The sequence below is a fragment of the Lactuca sativa genome, chromosome 4 (genome assembly GCF_002870075.4).
Source record: "Lactuca sativa cultivar Salinas chromosome 4, Lsat_Salinas_v11, whole genome shotgun sequence".
Classification (NCBI taxonomy): domain Eukaryota; kingdom Viridiplantae; phylum Streptophyta; class Magnoliopsida; order Asterales; family Asteraceae; genus Lactuca; species Lactuca sativa.
In genome coordinates this window covers 132508021-132525519 of record NC_056626.2, presented here as the reverse complement: position 1 = coordinate 132525519, position 17499 = coordinate 132508021, and the positions used below count along the sequence as shown (strand labels likewise).

Genomic DNA, 17499 nt, shown 5'->3' with positions numbered 1-17499 from the left:
AAATTGTCAGAAAAATCGAAATATTTTCAAGAAAGTTATATTTTAGTTCCAAGATTTTTTTTGAACATAAAAGTCCTAATTATTTGTAAAAACACGATAATATGTCATTTCTTGTTAAAAGAAGAAAAAAAGACTTTTTTGTAAAGTTGAGCCAAAATGGAATAATCGGGACATTTATGCTCAAAAAAAAATCTTAGGACTAAAGTGTAACTTTTCCGAAAATATTGAGACTTTTCTGACAATTTTCCTTCTCTAAAATTAATAATATGAGACTTTTGTATAGCAATGTACTTTCATTACACATAATAGAGCAATATGTTTTCATTATACAATGACCTCGTAAGATCTTAAAAAATTTCAAGAAATAAAAATATAAAATAGTCACGAAACATTAATTTAGGCAATCCTAAAACATAAAATATTTTAAAAAACAAAAATATAACATTAATAACTTTTTTCTTAATTGTCGGAAAATAATACATTAGGTTTTCCATGGTTTTCTTTTATTTTATACTATATCAATATACTTTAATTTATCCTCCTTAAAATTGTACTCTCAAATTATCCGTTTATTTGGTTACTATATTTCAGAATATCTATATGATTATATAACAGATAACTTTAAATCGGTTTTTTATTGCTTAACAAGTAGATTTTTTCAAATACAATGTCTTAATAAGAAAACATTTAAAACTACATTGTTATAACAAGAAAAAAAACAGAAGTACATACCACAATAGTAAGATGTTATAACATCATACTTTCAATTCATTTTTGTTATAATACTGTACTTTCAAATTATTTTTATTAAGATAACGTACTTTTAAAATCTAGAAATTATAACAATGAGGGAGGGATTTTTTTTTTCTTATGCACATTTCCTATAGTTATAACTAGGTGTGAGACCCATGTATTACATGGGTTTATTTAAAAAAAATTAAATATAAAATTTTAACAATTTAAAAACTTTAAATTTATAAGAAAAATAAGAAATTTTTTGAATTATTAAAATTAATGAGACTTTAATTCATTGGATACATTACATATATAAACCATTTTCTAATAAATACCTTACATATATATTACCTTATATATATTAAATGTGAATTTTAATTTAATAAAATCAAAAATACAATAAAATGACAAGTGGAAAATAGAAAATTTTAAAATTTCTAGAAAATGCCATGTGTCCAAATTAATGAGAAGAGGACATGTGGCAAAGTCATTTTCATTTATTAGGGTAGATTAGATAGAATTTTCAAAATACAATACTCTAATAAAGGATGATTTGGAAGTAAACTATTATAACAAGAAAAAAAATGAAATTACAACAAAAAAAAGTAAATCAATCACTTCTTGTATATAATCCATAAAGATTCTGTAGTATACAATAATTGATGAAAAATATCACTCACTCAAGAACGTCTCATTTGAAACAAAATGTATAGATTTAAGAATATAATAGTAAGTGTGTGTTAGCCTTTCTAAAAGAAATAAACTTTTTTATTGTCTAAACATCACACAAGTCTTTTCTAACCATTTAATGCAACGCACAATCATTATCTATCTTACTATTGTCCCCTACTCACTTTCAACTTATTTTACTACTATGGGTGTATTTTTCATATTTCGGAGGTCATTTAAAGCAGTCTTTCTCTTGAACGGATTTAAGTCATTTAACATTAAAAAAAACGTGAGCCTTTAATCAACACATTGAAGCAAGAAATTAAAAACAACAGCTAAAACTTCACTAAATATATGCAATAATGTACAAATTATAACAACCGATTCACATACAAACTTAATCAACTAAGAAGCGGTGCACAAACTCTACACATAGCCATTGCTTTAATCATGTTAGATTTAGCAGCATCCAGCAAAGGGTCAGCCTGAAGTGCTTTATCGAAGCAGAACTTTGCCTCTTCCCATCGCCTCTCAGCAACAAATACAAGGCCTAGATTGTTATACGCAGGAGCATAACCAGGTTGCAACTCTAACGACTTTGTAAACATAGCTTTTGCACATTCATATTGCTTTTGTTGTCTGTAAAAGTTTCCTAAATTACAAAATATTGTATGTGCTTGTTGGGCCTTTGCTAATGACAAGGCCCGTTTATATACTTGTTCCGCTTGTGAAGATGACGTGTCCGATAGTTGTAGACATATACCTGGCCATTTATTTACATTCAGTCAAAAAAAAAGGAAAATAGCAGAAAATGACCTAAAAAGTACATTGCTATTTACCTTACCTAGATTTGACCAAGCATACGAGGATTCCATGTCACGAGCAACTGCAGCCTTGAGGTATGTTTGTGATGTTTTGAAGTCTTGGGTACACAGACTGTGAAGCCCAAGTTGATGCCATTGTACTGGATCTTCAGGATCCTCTGATATTGCCTAACATTTTTTATATACATAATCATGAGAATATATTTAGTTTACATCTACAAAGTATAAATATGAGTTACCTGTTTTAAACTATAAAGTGCTCGTTCTTGAACCTCCATTAATTCATTTTGTTCAATTTTAAATCCAGCGGCAATTTCATGTTGGGCCTTATGGACCATAGCAAGCCCAGCCCAAGCTATGGGAAGCTCAACACCTACAGACTCCCCTGGCCCTTCCTTTAATATTGAAGCCATTTCATTTCCAGCCCATGAAAGCTGTTCACTTGGATTTTGTGACCTTTCAGCTTCCCTGATTCTATGAACTGCAACAGCGTATCGAGTCGCCAAACAGTTTGACTCCAATTTCGCAGCCTGTTGTTGACCAAAAAAAAAGTCAAACTTCAATTGTATTTGTAGGAAAGGAAAGAGCATAAATAATGAATGAATCACCTTTTCCAAACACTTTCCAGAGTTTCTATGATCACCAGCCATGAAATATGCATTAGCAAGATTTGTCCAGACATGAGCAGCTTTTGGGTCTGCTTTTGCTGCAGCTAATAGACATTCTTTAGCCACATTAACTCCATTGACTCTGTCTTCACAACCCCCATCATCACCATTTGCCCCTGCACCTGAGAATTCGACCCATTTTAATAAAAAATTTTAAAGAAAAAAACATTTTTTAATAATTTTCAAAACCATACCTGCGACTATGGAACCATATTTGCACAAAAGAAGGGCAGCATAGTTGATAAAAACACACGGGTGGTTTTGGTCTTTAAAGATCAAATCTTGAAAACATTTTGCTGAAAGTTCCAAGTTTCCACTGAATCACAAACAGATGACCATGTTATGTTTTATCCATAATAACAATATACTTGTATTATTGATATAAAGAAAAATGTAAATTGCTATTTCCTACACAAAAAGTGAACGCTCCTTACTTTTGAAGATGAGCCATTCCAAGGTTCCCTATGCAATCCAAGTTCTCAGGGGCAACCACCAGCAAAGATGAAAGTACTGATATAGCATTCTATATAAACAATAAAATTGTCTTAGATTGTTTTTTTTTTAAATGTGAGAAATCAGAGGGTGAAAAAAAAACATTTTTTTTTACCTGCAAATGGCCTGCTTTAAGTAGCAATACACCTAAGGTGTTCCAAACAGATGCTTGTCTAACATCACTTTTCATTGACTCATTTAGCTTGAAAAGAATTTCTTCAAGCTCCTTACCCTCAAGTTCTTTCCCTGAACCATAGTCTTCTGAACTTCCCAGCAATATACACTGCAAGTTGACACAAATGGATCATTAGAAATCTTGGAAAAAAGTGCAGGAGGGTAAATATGTAATAATGCATGCACCTGTGCATGATGAGTTTGAACCAAAGAAAGCAAATCTGGCCTATCAATATCTTCATCACCACGAAGCAAGATTTCTTCTGCCTTTTCATATGCTGAAACTGCCTAAATAAAATCCTTCAAACTTAGTGCAATGTTAACATATAAGTAAGGAAAGAATCAAGTCATCAAAATCTTACCTTTTGTGGTTGTCCCATTCTTTGATACATTAAACCAAGTATGAAATGAACATGGGCATTTTTAGGCATCTTTCTTGAAACATGTACCAAACCCTATTAAGTATTCGGGTAAAAGGTTACATAATTTATACGATTTTTGCTAAGAATATACATGAATATGAGTACTCACTGTTTTGAGACTGCTGACTTTTTCCTCACGAGATGAAGGCACACCTGGACCATTATGATCACCTTCAGCATCAGCTCCACAATCCATGGGGAACTCCATCTTACCACTTCGTGAGCGGGATTTTACCAGTTTTTTAGATTGTTTACCTTCTAGTTCCACTGTTTCAGAATCTTTCCCCAATAAACTCATCTTCTCTTGATTGTTTTCTTCATTATTTAACCTACAAAATACATACATCACATCTGTTACATACATAATAGTTGCAGAATTAGTGATTTGAGGCAACAGATTTGTCTAATCTTATATTAGTCATCGTATTGGAACCTCATCTAATTGTTCCTAACTTGGTTTTAGATCCACAATCAAATGATGCATGATTGGTATAGGTTTATGATTCCGCCTTCAATTTAGCCCAAAAAAATTATATACGCTTTATTGCTTACAACTCTATACATTTGTTTGAGTTGCAAAACTAACATTGATTTTCTTCGAAATTGTATCGCAAAACATTTCTATTTCTGGTACGTGTTGCGACAATTCTACTGGTTAGCAATTTGTTCATGAATTTCTTAAACCCATATCGATTACGAAGTTAATAAACATTAGTTTGGCATCCAAAATCAAAGCATAACTCTGATGTTACAGAAAGGAGTTAACTTTCCCGAATATTAAATTGATTGCACATTTGCACTTAACTATTTTCATGAAATTGGGGAACAAAAAAAATGAGTTTAAGAGATTTATTGGTAATATAAGATCGATAAAACAAAGAAATGTGAAAGACCTGGGAAAAGAATCGAGGGCTTCAGTATCAGTAGGAGGGTCAACGTTGAGGTCAGCTAGCACTACTATTTTCGGGGGATGCGGTCTTGACGGCGCTTTAAAGCTCTCTTCCTGAGCGACGGTGGTGACGGAGGAGAGTTGAGGTTTTGTATTGACGCCGGCGGTATGGTTAGTAACCGGCGGTTGGGACATTTTTTTAGGGTCTAGCAGTTGTGTGGGCTGGTGAAGAAGAGCATATGACGAAACCTGAAATTGGTCATATGCTGATTTATATACTCTTTCATTTCATGGTCTACGGAAATTACTTCCTTTCTTTCTTAACATTCTTTTCTATTATTGTTTTTCTTTAACAAAATTATTTTTTCTTTCTTGACATTGTTTTCTATTTACATAATTGTTTTTCGTTAAAAAAAAATATTTATTTATGGGACAACAAAAAAATGTAAAATATATTTCTTATTTTATTAATTTATACATAAGAATTTTTAAATAGGGATAATTACTTAAGAGGAATATATTTTTTTATTTTTATATATTTGTTCACTGAGTTTTTTTTTCGTCTATATTTTCTCCTTCAACTTGTTTAATTGTACACACCTAGTCCTTATGACTAGCTACTTCAGGTAAAACGGAAAAAATGACTTAATAAGGTAATAGATTTGCATATTTAGTCTTTAATATTTTTTGTTGCAAAATATATCTTTGTTGTTTTTGTACACATTCAGTACTTATGACAGTTTCTTTAGGTTTATTCTCACAACATCCTATATAGGACAATTATTAATTAGGTGTCTAGAGTTGTTCATGATTATGGCTACTTCAGGTTCGATTGCTTATTGTTTAGATCATGTGTGAATGCCGAAATTTCTTCATACGATTTCATATTTTAATGATCTTTATATTCACGTGTTCGTATTTAAGTTTACTATAACTTTCGTTTAGATTACTTCTGTTAAAGAGTAATATGTTTTTACTTACGATTTTATAAGAAAATGTTCATACATACATTCATAAAGAACACATGTATATAAAGATTGTAAGTAAACATATTACTCTTTAACGGGAATAATCTAAACGAAAATTGTAGTAAACTTAAATACGAACGCGTGGATATAAAGATCGTTAAAATTTGAGATCGTATAAAGAAGTAACGATGTTTAAAACACAAGACCTAAGCGAAACACAAGACCTGAGCAACCAAGCAACCAAGGTCACAGTGGTCATCAACAGCCCCGAACACCTCATTAATGATTATCCTACGTAGAATGTCGTGAGAAAAACCTAAGGAAACTGGTCATAAGTATTGAATATTTACAAAAACAACAAGGACTTATTTTGCAACAAAAAAGATATTAAGGGCTAAATGTGTAAAAAAATATTAAGGACTAACTGTGTACAACATAAGAAATATATTACCCTATTAATTTTGTTCGGGTTTACAGGCGATCATAAGGACTGAATGTATATAATTAAACAAGTTGAATTGGCAAATGCAGACGAAAAAATAAAATTCAGTCACCAAATGTATACAAATCAAAAAATATATTAGCTTTTTTAACTCATTATCCCTTTTAAATATTAGTATAACATATATGAAGATAACAAAGAAACAGGTGCATAAACCGATAAACTAGTAAATTAATTACATTAAAAGTAACATTTATACGAAATAGTAAAAAAAATGATTGACTTACTACACTAAATAGTAAGGGTGAGTGCGGTGCGGTGCGGTGCGGTTCGGTGCGGTTATTGGCAAAAACCACACCACTAACCGCAAATGCGGTTAATCCATTTTCAAAACCGCTTGGTGTGGTTATTTTTGCGGTGTGGTTTTGTTTTTGTGTGTTTCGATTATTAAGCGCATGGATTTGGTGCGGTTATTTTGTGTGGTTTTTAACCGCACTTTAGAGTTCAAACAGTTTTAAGAGTTTAAACATATTACTTGTAATAATAAAAAGCCACAAGGTATAAAACAATTAACTTAAATTACAAACAACTAATATCTTAAAAACTTTAAATCACTAGTAATTAACAATAAATATCTTAAATTGTCAAATTTCACCATTTTCCAAAGATAAACATACGAAAAAACTAAAACTTTTGTCTTCTAGAATTTTATCATTTTTTCATCCATAAAACTTGTCTTATTTTTAATATTTAATATATTAATAATTAATAAAAAAAATTGTATATAATGTATGCGGTGCGGTGCGGTTTTTTTACGGTATTTGAAAACTAATAACCGCGCCGCACCGCAAATTTGTGGTTTTTGAAAAACAAAGAACTTCACCATCGGTTTTTATTGTGGTTGCGGTTTTTGCGGTTAATTTTAGTTGGGGTGCGGTTTTTGCTCACCCCTACTAAATAGTAAAACATAGACTTTTAAATACGTTGGTAAATATGGCTAAAGTATCTTACAAAATTTTGGAGTAACTCTATGATAGTTGTCTTTTATGATTTCTTTTATTTGAAAAAAAATGTCAGTTAAAAGAAAGTAAACTATGACTTATCAGTTTCTCTTCCCAACATTCATTAATGTCTGATAAAACTAGTTTTTGGTTTGCATATTGAAAGACTAAAGCTATTTACTAAAAGCTGAAAGTTCAAAAATATAGTAGTGTAGAAGTGTTCCATAAAAATTTTAAGTTTTTGAAATGTAAATAATGACATAAAACATAATCTGTAAAAGCTTTCAAAGAATTTGAAGTAGGGTTTGAATTAGGAAGCTTTAAACTTGTACTTTTTCTTTAATTTGAGATTTTTTTAAAAGCTAAAAACTCATTATAAAATATATATGTAAATCGCAAATAATTTCACAGTAGAATTTTACTTTTCAAGCCTAATGACATTCAATTACCAAAAACTTGATATAACTATTAATCCCAACAAAATGGTTAAATCAAGAATTCATACGTATTTTTACACACTGCAACCAGTACAGCCACCCATAGTTAGCTCTAAGTTAAACACCACCACAAATTCAGCACCTAACCAATAACTCTAATAAAACTAGTTTGTGTTCAATATGTCAGCAATGTGATCACTCTGGAATTGGATTTTCACTGTCATTACCATCAATGGTTGACTCAGAAAGCTCAAGGGAAACAGGACAATGATCACTCCCATAAAATCCTGCAACAAAATTAAAGACACTTTAACATGTTCCAGACAAACAAATTATACTGTGTTTGGTGTGGGACAAAATTTTGCAATTTTTTTAAAGTTTGTAAACATGGGCCCAAAACTAGTAACTAAGACATACCCTCCAATTCAATCCCTTGGCCATGCATTTCACATTTAATAATCTTGTCCTTGAGTTTTTCCGACACTAAGTGATAGTCTATTCTCATCCTTTTCCCACGATACCTACAACATAAATCCATAAAAATAATATATTAAAAAAAAACAAGAAATAAAGATGCTATAAAAATAACCACTTCAATGATAATACATACTTTCCAATAGGGTTGCCTGACCATGAGAAGCCACGCTCCATGTCTATATCTTTGTGAAGAAATCTATATGCATCTATTAATTTTCCCCTGAAAAACAATACACAGTTGATCTTGTAAAAAGGGTTGTTCTTAAAGCAACCCCTAAGCTGGCCTGGCCCACACTATATTACACCGCCCCAAAAGTATCATGTCAGATGTAAATCAAATCAATCAGGTATAGATTATATTTATATACATACTCTTTAAGAATGGTACCAAAGCGCTTCCTTTCAGACAGAGTAAAGCCAGGCTGTCCGCAATCCTATAGGAGACGGAAGTTTGAAGTTAATTTTTGGAACTTAAATTGGCAAAATTGTTCTACATATTTTTTTCAAGCACGTCACTGTCACCTCTTTGTTTGGAGGAACATAACCATTCATCTTTGCAGTGCGAAAAAATTCTGGATGACTTACATCCATCTCTTCGTGACTACAAATTATTCACAATCAGATAATCAGTTGTAACAAAACAAAACGGGCTATAGAAAGATAGTGTTTGGATGTGCTTTAAATGTCTAATCAGTTGTTTTGTTTTTGTATATGGCAAAAGGAAGGTAGCTACCTGACATTAAGATCACCACACCATATAAGAGGTTTATCAGTAGATTGCAAGATAAATTCTTTCATCCTTTTATCCCATTTTCTTCTCCTTTGAAATGAAGTTTCTTCATCTTTCCAGCCATTATTTGGTACATATGTGTTCATTATGCGAAATGATTCAAATTCAGCTATGATGACTCGCCCATCTGGTTCATGCTTGGACACTATGAAAAAAGAAAGACGTGACTTTATCAATTCATTACAACATCCAAAAAAGTAATAATGTTGCATTTGCATAATAACAAAAAATATATAAGTTTAACAATCATGCTATAAAAAAAGTGGAGTACCTGAGGGATCTAGATTGAAAGAGACCTTCTTTGGTGGAAAACACTTCTTTACAAACAGTGCAGTTCCAGCATACTTTGAATCAGAAAGAGACCACCATACATCATATTTTCTAAAGGTTGGACCTGATAAGGCTCGAGTTATAATCTGCACAATTTGGGAGGAAAAAGATATATAAATTGAAGAAAACAAAACTCGAATCTTGAAATTTTAAGATGATCAAGTACCAGTTTTTCTTCTCGTGAAGAATTGTTATCGTCCTTCAATTCTCTTGGGTTTTTAGGAGTGCCTTTAGCACCAGCTGCAGGCATCCTTACTTCCTACCAAACATTAGATTTCTCATTAAATATATATCGCATTCACCAAATTTGTCATAAAATTTCAACATAGCTAAGAAAAGAACAGGTTTAGTTTGAGGTTCCATAAACCCCAAATTCATACATTTGAATGTCCCTACAAGAACCCATTACGAAACCCTCGTCTCTTGACAGCATTCGTGGGATTAATAAGACGAAGATACTGATTTTCAGTTTTGTAAAGGGTAAAATCATAAAAAATAATTTAGGGCAAAATAGAACCTGGATGGCGATAACATCAGGATCAATGGAGTCGATGAACTTGGTGAATTCAGGCCAGTTGTTTTTAACGCGAAGTAGGAAGCTGTTCGCATTCCAAGTCAAGAACTTTGTGGGTTGTTTCTTTTGGGTTTCGTCGACCGGTGTTGTTGTTGCTGTTGCTGTTTCTTCTGTTTCGCCATTGTTGGCTGGTGATGGTGAAGAAGTAGAAGAGAGTGTTGGCTTCTTGAAAGACGCGTCTTTCTGCAGTGGTTGAAAGAATCGCTTCATCCTCTTCTTCCTCTGCTTCTACTCATCAGTCATCACCCAGCTACGTTACCGCCGGTCAGCTTTCTTTAATGTATACTCTTATGATGTATATATTATTGGGCTTCGTTGTTGGATTGGTTCATTGTTTCCCATTGCTCATGACCCATTTACCAATACCAATGTGGACCCAAAAAAAAAAAAAAAGAAAAAAGGAGCTCACATTTAAAAAAACATTATATAATTTTTATTTATATTAATATCGTTATATTTTTTAACTAAATTAAAATTTTATAATCAAATAACCTTAAAAAATTTATAAAAATACTCAAAATTATTAATAACTTAGCTATTTTAACCAAATTTTAAGAGATTATCAATTTTAGTCGTCAAAAGCTATGAATCATATGTGATTTTACCAATATTACCTATAAAATTCATTACAATGGGCTATGAAATCGGTATGCTTATGTTTTTTATTCTACATTCTTAGTGAACTTTCTGTCTGCTCTTGTGCTTTTTGACTCGGGTGTGATTCGGTTTTTTGTGTCTCAGTCAAGGTTCGAAAATGTGTGAGGCATGGCAAGGCGGCAAGACCAAGCCTCAAGCTTAACAAGCGATGACGAGTCATGGTATTTTTCAAGGTGTAATGTAAGGCGACAATTTTTTATTAATTTATAATTATATTACCATACACACACACACACACACACACACACACATATATATATATATATATATATATATATATATATATATATATATATATATATATATATCAAATATAATTAGTTTGTAGAAATGTTATAGTAACAACTAATAACAAAAAGTTAACAAAAACACAATATTTGTATGACCGATTAGAAAATGCATAAAAAAAAAGCAAAAAAACGTGTCTCAAACGAAAAAACATGCGTCATAGCACGCCATACCACGTCTTGCCACACGTCACACCTAACAACAACGTTACGAGGTTTTTCGTAACGGCGAAGTCGTGCCTCACGTCATGGCATGCCTTTTAGAACACTAGTCTCGGTCTTTCAGTAGGAGTTTTGATATGACTCTTGGAGAGTTGGAGTGTCCGTTGCGAGTTTCTATCGCTAATGAACATGGGGTTTCAGCATCGATCATTTATCGGGGTTGTGTTTTGTAGATTTTCGGGATGTCTTATCTGATTGAATTGATCCTTATCCACATGGGGGATATGTGTGTGTGATAGTAGGGATGGATTGTTGAGCAGGTTTGGTGCGTTGATTGATTGTGAGGGTCAGCGGGTGGTAGTTCAAACCCCAATTAAGGGAGAATAAATTATTTATGGAGAGGGTACCAGGGTTGGATCAACCTTTTGTTCTGTTGACAGGGCTCGACAGTATATACAACATGGATGTATGGGTAATCTCGCGTATTTGGTGGACACCCGAATTAGAAAGGAGGTTTCAGTTTCGGATGCACCTGTGGTTAGGGAGTTCCCAGATGTGTTTCCAGAGGAACTACTCGGTGTGCTTCCTGAGAGGAAAATTGAGTTCCGGATTTATTTTGGTTTTCAGTACGTTCCCGATTGCTAAGGCGTCATACATATTAGCACCACCAAAGATGCAAAAGTTGTTCTCTCAGTTTCAAGAGTTGTTGGGTAAGCAGTTTATCAGACCAAGCAGTTCGCAATGGGGAGCACCGATTTTATTTTTGAAGAAGAAGGATGGGTCTCATCGCATGTGTATAGACTATCGAGAGTTGGACAATTTGACGGTGAAGAACTGTTACCTACTTCCACGGATTGATGATCTCTTCGATCAATTTCAGGGTGCATATTAGTTCTCCAAGATTGATTTGAGGTCAGGATATCATGAGATGAGGATTGGAGAGGAGGATGTGGAGAATACAACGTTTTGGACCCGTTATAGTCATTATGAGTTCGTAATGATGCCGTTTGGGCTCAACAATGCGTCTGCGGCATTCATGGATTTGATGATTCGAGTATGCAGGTCGATGCTCGATCGATTAGTAATTATTTTTATTAGTGATGTCCTAGTCTATTCCAATACCAGAGAGAAGCATGAGGAGCACCTTTGAGAGCTCTGGGAGTTTTGAGGTGGGATCGGTTGTATGTCAAGTTCTCGAAGTGTGAGTTTTGGTTGTGGGATGTCCAGTTCTTGGGGCACCTCGCTAACTAAAACGGGATTCTGGTTAACCCGGTCAAGATTGAGGTTGTTATGCAGTAGGATGTTCTGAAGTCTCTCTCGAAGATCATGAGTTTTCTGGGTTTAGCAGGGTATTATTGGAGATTTATTCAGGATTTCTCCAAGGTTGCGGTACCCCTCACTTTGTCTAACGATGAAGGGTATGGATTTTCACTAGAGGCTGAGCAATAGGCTGCATTGGAGACTTCGAGACATAAGTTATGTGAGGCCCTAATGTTGATCCTCCCTGAGGGTGTCGAGGATTTGGTTGTATATTGTGATGCATCCATTCCAGGGGCGGTTCTTATGCAATGCGGGATGGTTATTGCTTATGCCTCTCGGAAGTTAAAGTCGCACAGGGTGTGATATCCGATGCATGACTTGGAGTTGGGAGCGGTGGTGTTTACCCTCAAGGTTTGGTGGCACTATCAGTATGGGGTCCGATGTACAGGCGGTTTGACATGGTCAATGATTATGACTGTGAAATTCTCTATCACCTAGGAAAAGCGAATGTGGTCGCTGATGATCTAAGCCACAATTCAGCTAGTTCTTTAGTTGGGAACTTATGTATGAGGATTTCGATCGATTCACCACTGTTGGATTTGATTAGGGAGGCTCAGGCCAAGGAAGTCAATAAGGAGAATTGGAAGTATGAGCGAATTAGGGGTAAAATTGACAGGTTTTCTTCCGACAATCATGGATTGTTGACCCGGTGTGGTCGGGTTTGGGTACCAAATTTTGGTGGGATCAGACAGACTGTGTTGGAGGAGGCACGTAAGTCCAGATTTTCGATACACCCTAGAGCCACCAAGATGTATCGAGATTTTCAACTTAGTTATTGGTGGTCGTGTATGAAGAGGGAGATATTCTGGTATGTTGAGAGGTAATTGACATGTCGGATGGTCAAGGTCGAGCACTAGAGAACACATGGCAAGTTTCAGCCTTTGGAGTTTCCCATGTGCAAATGGGAACAGATCATTATGGATTTCATCACCAAGTTACATTGAATAGCCAAGGGGTTTGATGTGATTTGGGTCATAGTGGATCTTCTGACCAAGAGTTCCCACTTTATAGCTATTCGGGAGAGCTCATCGACCAAGAAGTTGGCCGATGTTTATATGTGTGAGATTGTCGCCCGACATGGTGTTCTGGTTTCTATTGTATCAAATTGGGATGTTTGGTTCACTTCTCGATTTTGGAAGAGGTTCCACGAGGAACTGGGTACGAGGTTGAATTTTAGCACTGCTTATCATCCGCAAACTGACGGCCAGAGTGAGCGAACCATTCAGACACTTGAGGATATGTTGAGAGATTGGGTCATAGATTTCGGTATGAATTGGGACTCCTTTGAATTTTAGCACTGATTATCATCCGTAGACTGACAGCCAGAGCGAGCGAACCATTCAGACACTTGAGGATATGTTGAGAGTTTGTGTCATAGATTTCGGTGGGAGTTGAGACTCCTACCTTCCCCTAGTTGAGCTTTCTTACAATAACAGCTATCACTCCAGTATCAGGGCACCACCGTCTGAGCTTTTCTATGGGAGGAAGTGTCATACCCCAGTCTGTTAGGGAGAGGTCGGTCATAGGGTCATGGGGAAGACCGAAGTAGTTCTTCAAAAGATAAAGCTCATTCAGCAGATCAGGCAGAAGTTGTAGAGAACTCATAGGCTGCAGAAGATTTATACTAACAGGCGTCGGTTGGAGTTGGAGTTCCAGGTTGGCAACATGGTTTTACTGAAGGTATCACCCTGGAAGGATGTAATACACTTCAGAAAGAAGGGCAAGTTGGGACCCCAATATATTAGGTTGTTTCAAGTGATTTCCAAGGTTGACAGGGTAGCCTACCGGTTAGAATTTCCTGAGGATCTCAGTCAGATTCACAACACCTTCCATGTTTCCCAACTTCAGAAGTGTGTGGCTAATGATTCAAGAGTTGTTCCTTTGGATGATATTCAGGTTGATAATCATCTGAACTATGTTGAAAGACCACTGTCGATTTTGGATAGGAAGACGAAGGCCTTGCGCAACAAGGTGGTATCATTGGTCAAGGTCCAGTGGCAGCATCAGGAGTGTTCTAAGTGGACCTAGGAACCCAATGTTGAGATGAGAGAGCATTAACCAGAGTTGTTTGCAGCAGCGGACTTCGAGGACAAAGTCTAATTCAAGTGGGGGAGAATTTTAATATCCGAATTCTTAAAGGTATTTAAACTTAATGTATTTTGGATTTTAGGCGGGACCATGTCGTGGTGAAGGCATCCCACGACGTGGTGATGGTCGATGTATCGCAAATTTTAAATGACCGTCACGGCATTGCAGCCTATGGCCACGGCATAGTGGTTGTTTAATGAGAAACCCTAATATTTGGGGCTTGCGTCCCTATTTAAGGAAATATGATGGCTATGGTTGCTCACCCTCAACCCCCAACACATTCTCTCAGCCTCCAAGCAAACCCTAACCTCCATTTTTTTTTCTCTAAGCCTTTTGTGTTGATTTTTGGGGATTAGAAGAAGAAGAAGGTGTCATTTTTGGACTTGGATTCAGCAAAAAAAATATTCTCATCATCTTGTTGTGCATATTCTAGACTCTTGTAAGCCCTCAAGTTATAAGCTTTTGGGTTTTTGTGCGTAGATCTAGGTTTCTATGCCTTATTCTTCATATTGGGACTCATTAGAGTGTTGGGATTCCATAAAGTTGTCAACTTTATGGATCCACAGAGTCCCTTTTGTGGTTAGGAGTGTTAGATGTGGAGTTTTATAGAGTTTTTAACTCCTATATGATATCATGACCCCTTTCAATACATGCATGCCTATAAAGAAACGATTTAGCTGATGTTATCTTGTCGAAGTAGTTTTCCATATTTCTGTCCAAAATCGAAATACACACAATATCAATTAATCTACTAGTTTACTTTTCACAAAGCTATATAAAATTAAACATCTCATCTAACAAATAACAAACAAAAACTACAAATATAAAACTTCATAAATTACAAGTCTATTGTGTTAATATTCCAACTTTAAAAATAAACATTAAAAAAATTAAAGAATGAAACTCATAATTTATAAACTAAGTTAACATTCTAAGGTTCAAAAGTTGTAACTATAATCACGTATTCACGTGATTCACATCCACATACATTTAGAACATTAGGGTTTGTAATCTTAAAAAAACAAAAAAATAAAAGTTAGGTTATAAAATTACCTATAAGAAAACAAAGAAGAATCCAAGTATTCAATGTCTTGTGTGGCCCACAAGCTTGAAAATAATGAGTTTTTGTAGATTGTGGCGTCACCTTGATGAATGCTAGTGGTGACAGAAAGAGGGGGGGGGGGGGGGGAATCTTTGTTACATGGCAGGAGACAGAAGATAAATGGCAAGAGGCAAATTGCAATTTGTTTCTTTCTTTCTTGCTTTACGTGAGTGGCAGGAAAAAAAACAACAATAAATAATTATAGTGGGCTGGTGGGCTTGATGAATATTTTAGCCTAATGCCCCTAAAAGCCTTAGTCCAACAACATAAATAAAAATTGGGCTGGGGAAACATATATTGTCTACACATTTTTTTTCAAAAATTCAACCTACTCTAATGTAAAAAAAATCCGTTGGGGTCACCTCCCCCTACATTGAACGTACGTTTGCCCGTGTCTGTATGATTACATGTGTGTTGATTATTGATTATTATTGGATATATCGGAATGTTATGGTTTGTTGGGTTGAGACGGTCCTGCTTTGTGCTGGTTCAAGATACCCAGGGCAGTACAGATAGACTAAAGGCCTACGAGGCGGTCCAGTCAGGCCGAAGGCCCGGAGAGTAGTCCAAATAGGTTGTAGGCCCTGCGAAGCAGTCGAGTCTGGTTGAAGGCTCATATATGCATGTTGTTATATGTTTAGTTGTGTGTGGTACTTTGGGCAAACTCATTAAGCATTGGCTTACAATTTAAGTTTTATGTTTCAGGTACTTCAGATGATCATGGGAAATCAAAGGCGTGATCCTGCACATCCTCCTGGTTTTATGTTATTGAATCCTGAAGATACTCTAATTTGTGATTACTACTTTTGAGAGCAATGTTTTGTAAACATTTGTGGTTTCTGGTTGGGGTTTAAAAATGAAAATTTTACCTTGATTTTTGATACATTACAGCAGCAGTCATATGTTGACTAGCTCCTGAATCATCAACCCAGTTACTATTACTAGATAAAACATTATTACAAGTTATACCTACCATATTAGCATTGGCAGTCACATCCTCAAGAAAACTGGTTTCCACTTAAGAGGGAGATGACCTTAAAGTACTGATCAACAATAAGAAAGTGTTGATCAACCTTATCCATAGAGCTTGTAGAGGAACCATAAGACTCATTCACATATGAAGCAACAACAAGAACATTTCTTGAAAACTTGTTAGTAGTGTTAAAATCATTCTTACGTTTAAAATCTTTTGGAAACCCAATTAACTTGTAACATCTCTCAATGGTATCACCTTTGAGACCATGGTGTTTATATTGAAAAACTTGGTTTCTTCCTTTAGATTTTCTAGAATCATTGATTTTACCTGTAAAAGCAGAAAATTGAGTCTGATTAGAAGTCATAGTTATAGAACCATGCTTCTAATTATACTCTTCTCTCGATACAATTGAAAAAACAGTTTTCAATTAGGTAAAGGGTCGAGAAGTATGATTCTTGACTTATTGAAAAAGTCATCTAAACCACTAAGAAATTGCATAAGTTTCATTAATTTGGAATGATTATTAAACTGGGTTGCAGCTTCACATTTACAATCAGTTAAATTGGTAAGGCCATCAAATTCCTTCCAAAGGGCATCAAGTTTGTTAAAATAATCTAAAACACTTAAACCACTTTAAGTAGGAGAGTTAGTATGTTGATGTAGATTAAACACAACAAATCCATCAGCTTTATTATAGGTATCAAACAACTCGGTCCAGATATCAAGAGCAAATTCCAAAGAAGCATGTCCTACACATATAGACTCAAATAAAGACCCTAAAATCCAAGAACAAACAATAACATTTACTTCATCCCACTTAAGAGACTTAACATGATCATTCTTCTGTTTAACAACAATACCATCAACAAAACCAATTTAATTTTGAGCCTTCATAGCTCTAATCATAGTGCTCCTCCGAATCCTAAAATTTTCAGTTCCAAGAAGTTTAAATTAATAATAGTGGTAACTATATTATCAGAATGATGCAAATAAATAGGATCGTCAAAATCAACAG

At 34.7% G+C, this 17499-nt stretch overlaps 2 protein-coding genes across 5 annotated transcripts; both read right to left on the bottom strand.

Annotated features, from left to right (window-relative positions):
* Positions 1 to 1726: 1726 nt before the first annotated feature.
* LOC111898736 (probable UDP-N-acetylglucosamine--peptide N-acetylglucosaminyltransferase SPINDLY) lies at positions 1727 to 5130 on the bottom strand. Of its 4 annotated transcripts, none has more exons than XM_023894604.3 (11): positions 4878 to 5129; positions 4094 to 4313; positions 3925 to 4017; positions 3749 to 3850; positions 3504 to 3671; positions 3331 to 3419; positions 3091 to 3212; positions 2837 to 3018; positions 2468 to 2758; positions 2249 to 2396; positions 1727 to 2167 (listed from the first exon to the last, which is right to left on the bottom strand). In XM_023894604.3, exons 1-11 carry the CDS (start codon positions 5066 to 5068, stop codon positions 1806 to 1808), a joined length of 1968 nt encoding a protein of 655 aa, XP_023750372.1. In that variant the 5' UTR covers positions 5069 to 5129; the 3' UTR covers positions 1727 to 1805. The 4 variants fall into 4 exon arrangements, with proteins under 4 accessions (XP_023750372.1, XP_023750375.1, XP_023750374.1 ...); XM_023894607.3 differs by having other exon boundaries at positions 2088 to 2167; positions 2244 to 2386; positions 4878 to 5130; XM_023894606.3 differs by having other exon boundaries at positions 2088 to 2167; positions 2249 to 2386; positions 4878 to 5130.
* A 2570-nt stretch (positions 5131 to 7700) lies between these two features.
* LOC111898735 (DNA-(apurinic or apyrimidinic site) endonuclease) lies at positions 7701 to 10268 on the bottom strand. Its single transcript, XM_023894603.3, has 9 exons — positions 9836 to 10268; positions 9485 to 9577; positions 9260 to 9404; positions 8932 to 9133; positions 8721 to 8799; positions 8571 to 8632; positions 8332 to 8418; positions 8139 to 8242; positions 7701 to 8008 (listed from the first exon to the last, which is right to left on the bottom strand). The coding sequence occupies exons 1-9, from the start codon at positions 10100 to 10102 to the stop codon at positions 7917 to 7919; spliced, it is 1131 nt and encodes a 376-aa protein (XP_023750371.1). The 5' UTR covers positions 10103 to 10268; the 3' UTR covers positions 7701 to 7916.
* Between the last annotated feature and the right edge of the window lie 7231 nt (positions 10269 to 17499).

Excerpts from the sequence above, each read along its gene's own strand:
- LOC111898736 (XM_023894604.3), bottom strand. The coding sequence starts at position 5,068 with ATGTCCCAACCGCCGGTTACTAACCATACCGCCGGCGTCAATACAAAA. Across the intron at positions 4,314-4,877 it reads GCCCTCGATTCTTTTCCCAG|GTTAAATAATGAAGAAAACA; the intron begins GTCTTTCACATT and ends TGTATTTTGTAG. Across the intron at positions 3,420-3,503 it reads TTAAAGCAGGCCATTTGCAG|AATGCTATATCAGTACTTTC; the intron begins GTAAAAAAAAAT and ends TTGTTTATATAG.
- LOC111898735 (XM_023894603.3), bottom strand. The coding sequence starts at position 10,102 with ATGAAGCGATTCTTTCAACCACTGCAGAAAGACGCGTCTTTCAAGAAG. Across the intron at positions 9,578-9,835 it reads CTGATGTTATCGCCATCCAG|GAAGTAAGGATGCCTGCAGC; the intron begins GTTCTATTTTGC and ends AATGTTTGGTAG. Across the intron at positions 8,633-8,720 it reads ATGTTCCTCCAAACAAAGAG|GATTGCGGACAGCCTGGCTT; the intron begins GTGACAGTGACG and ends CGTCTCCTATAG.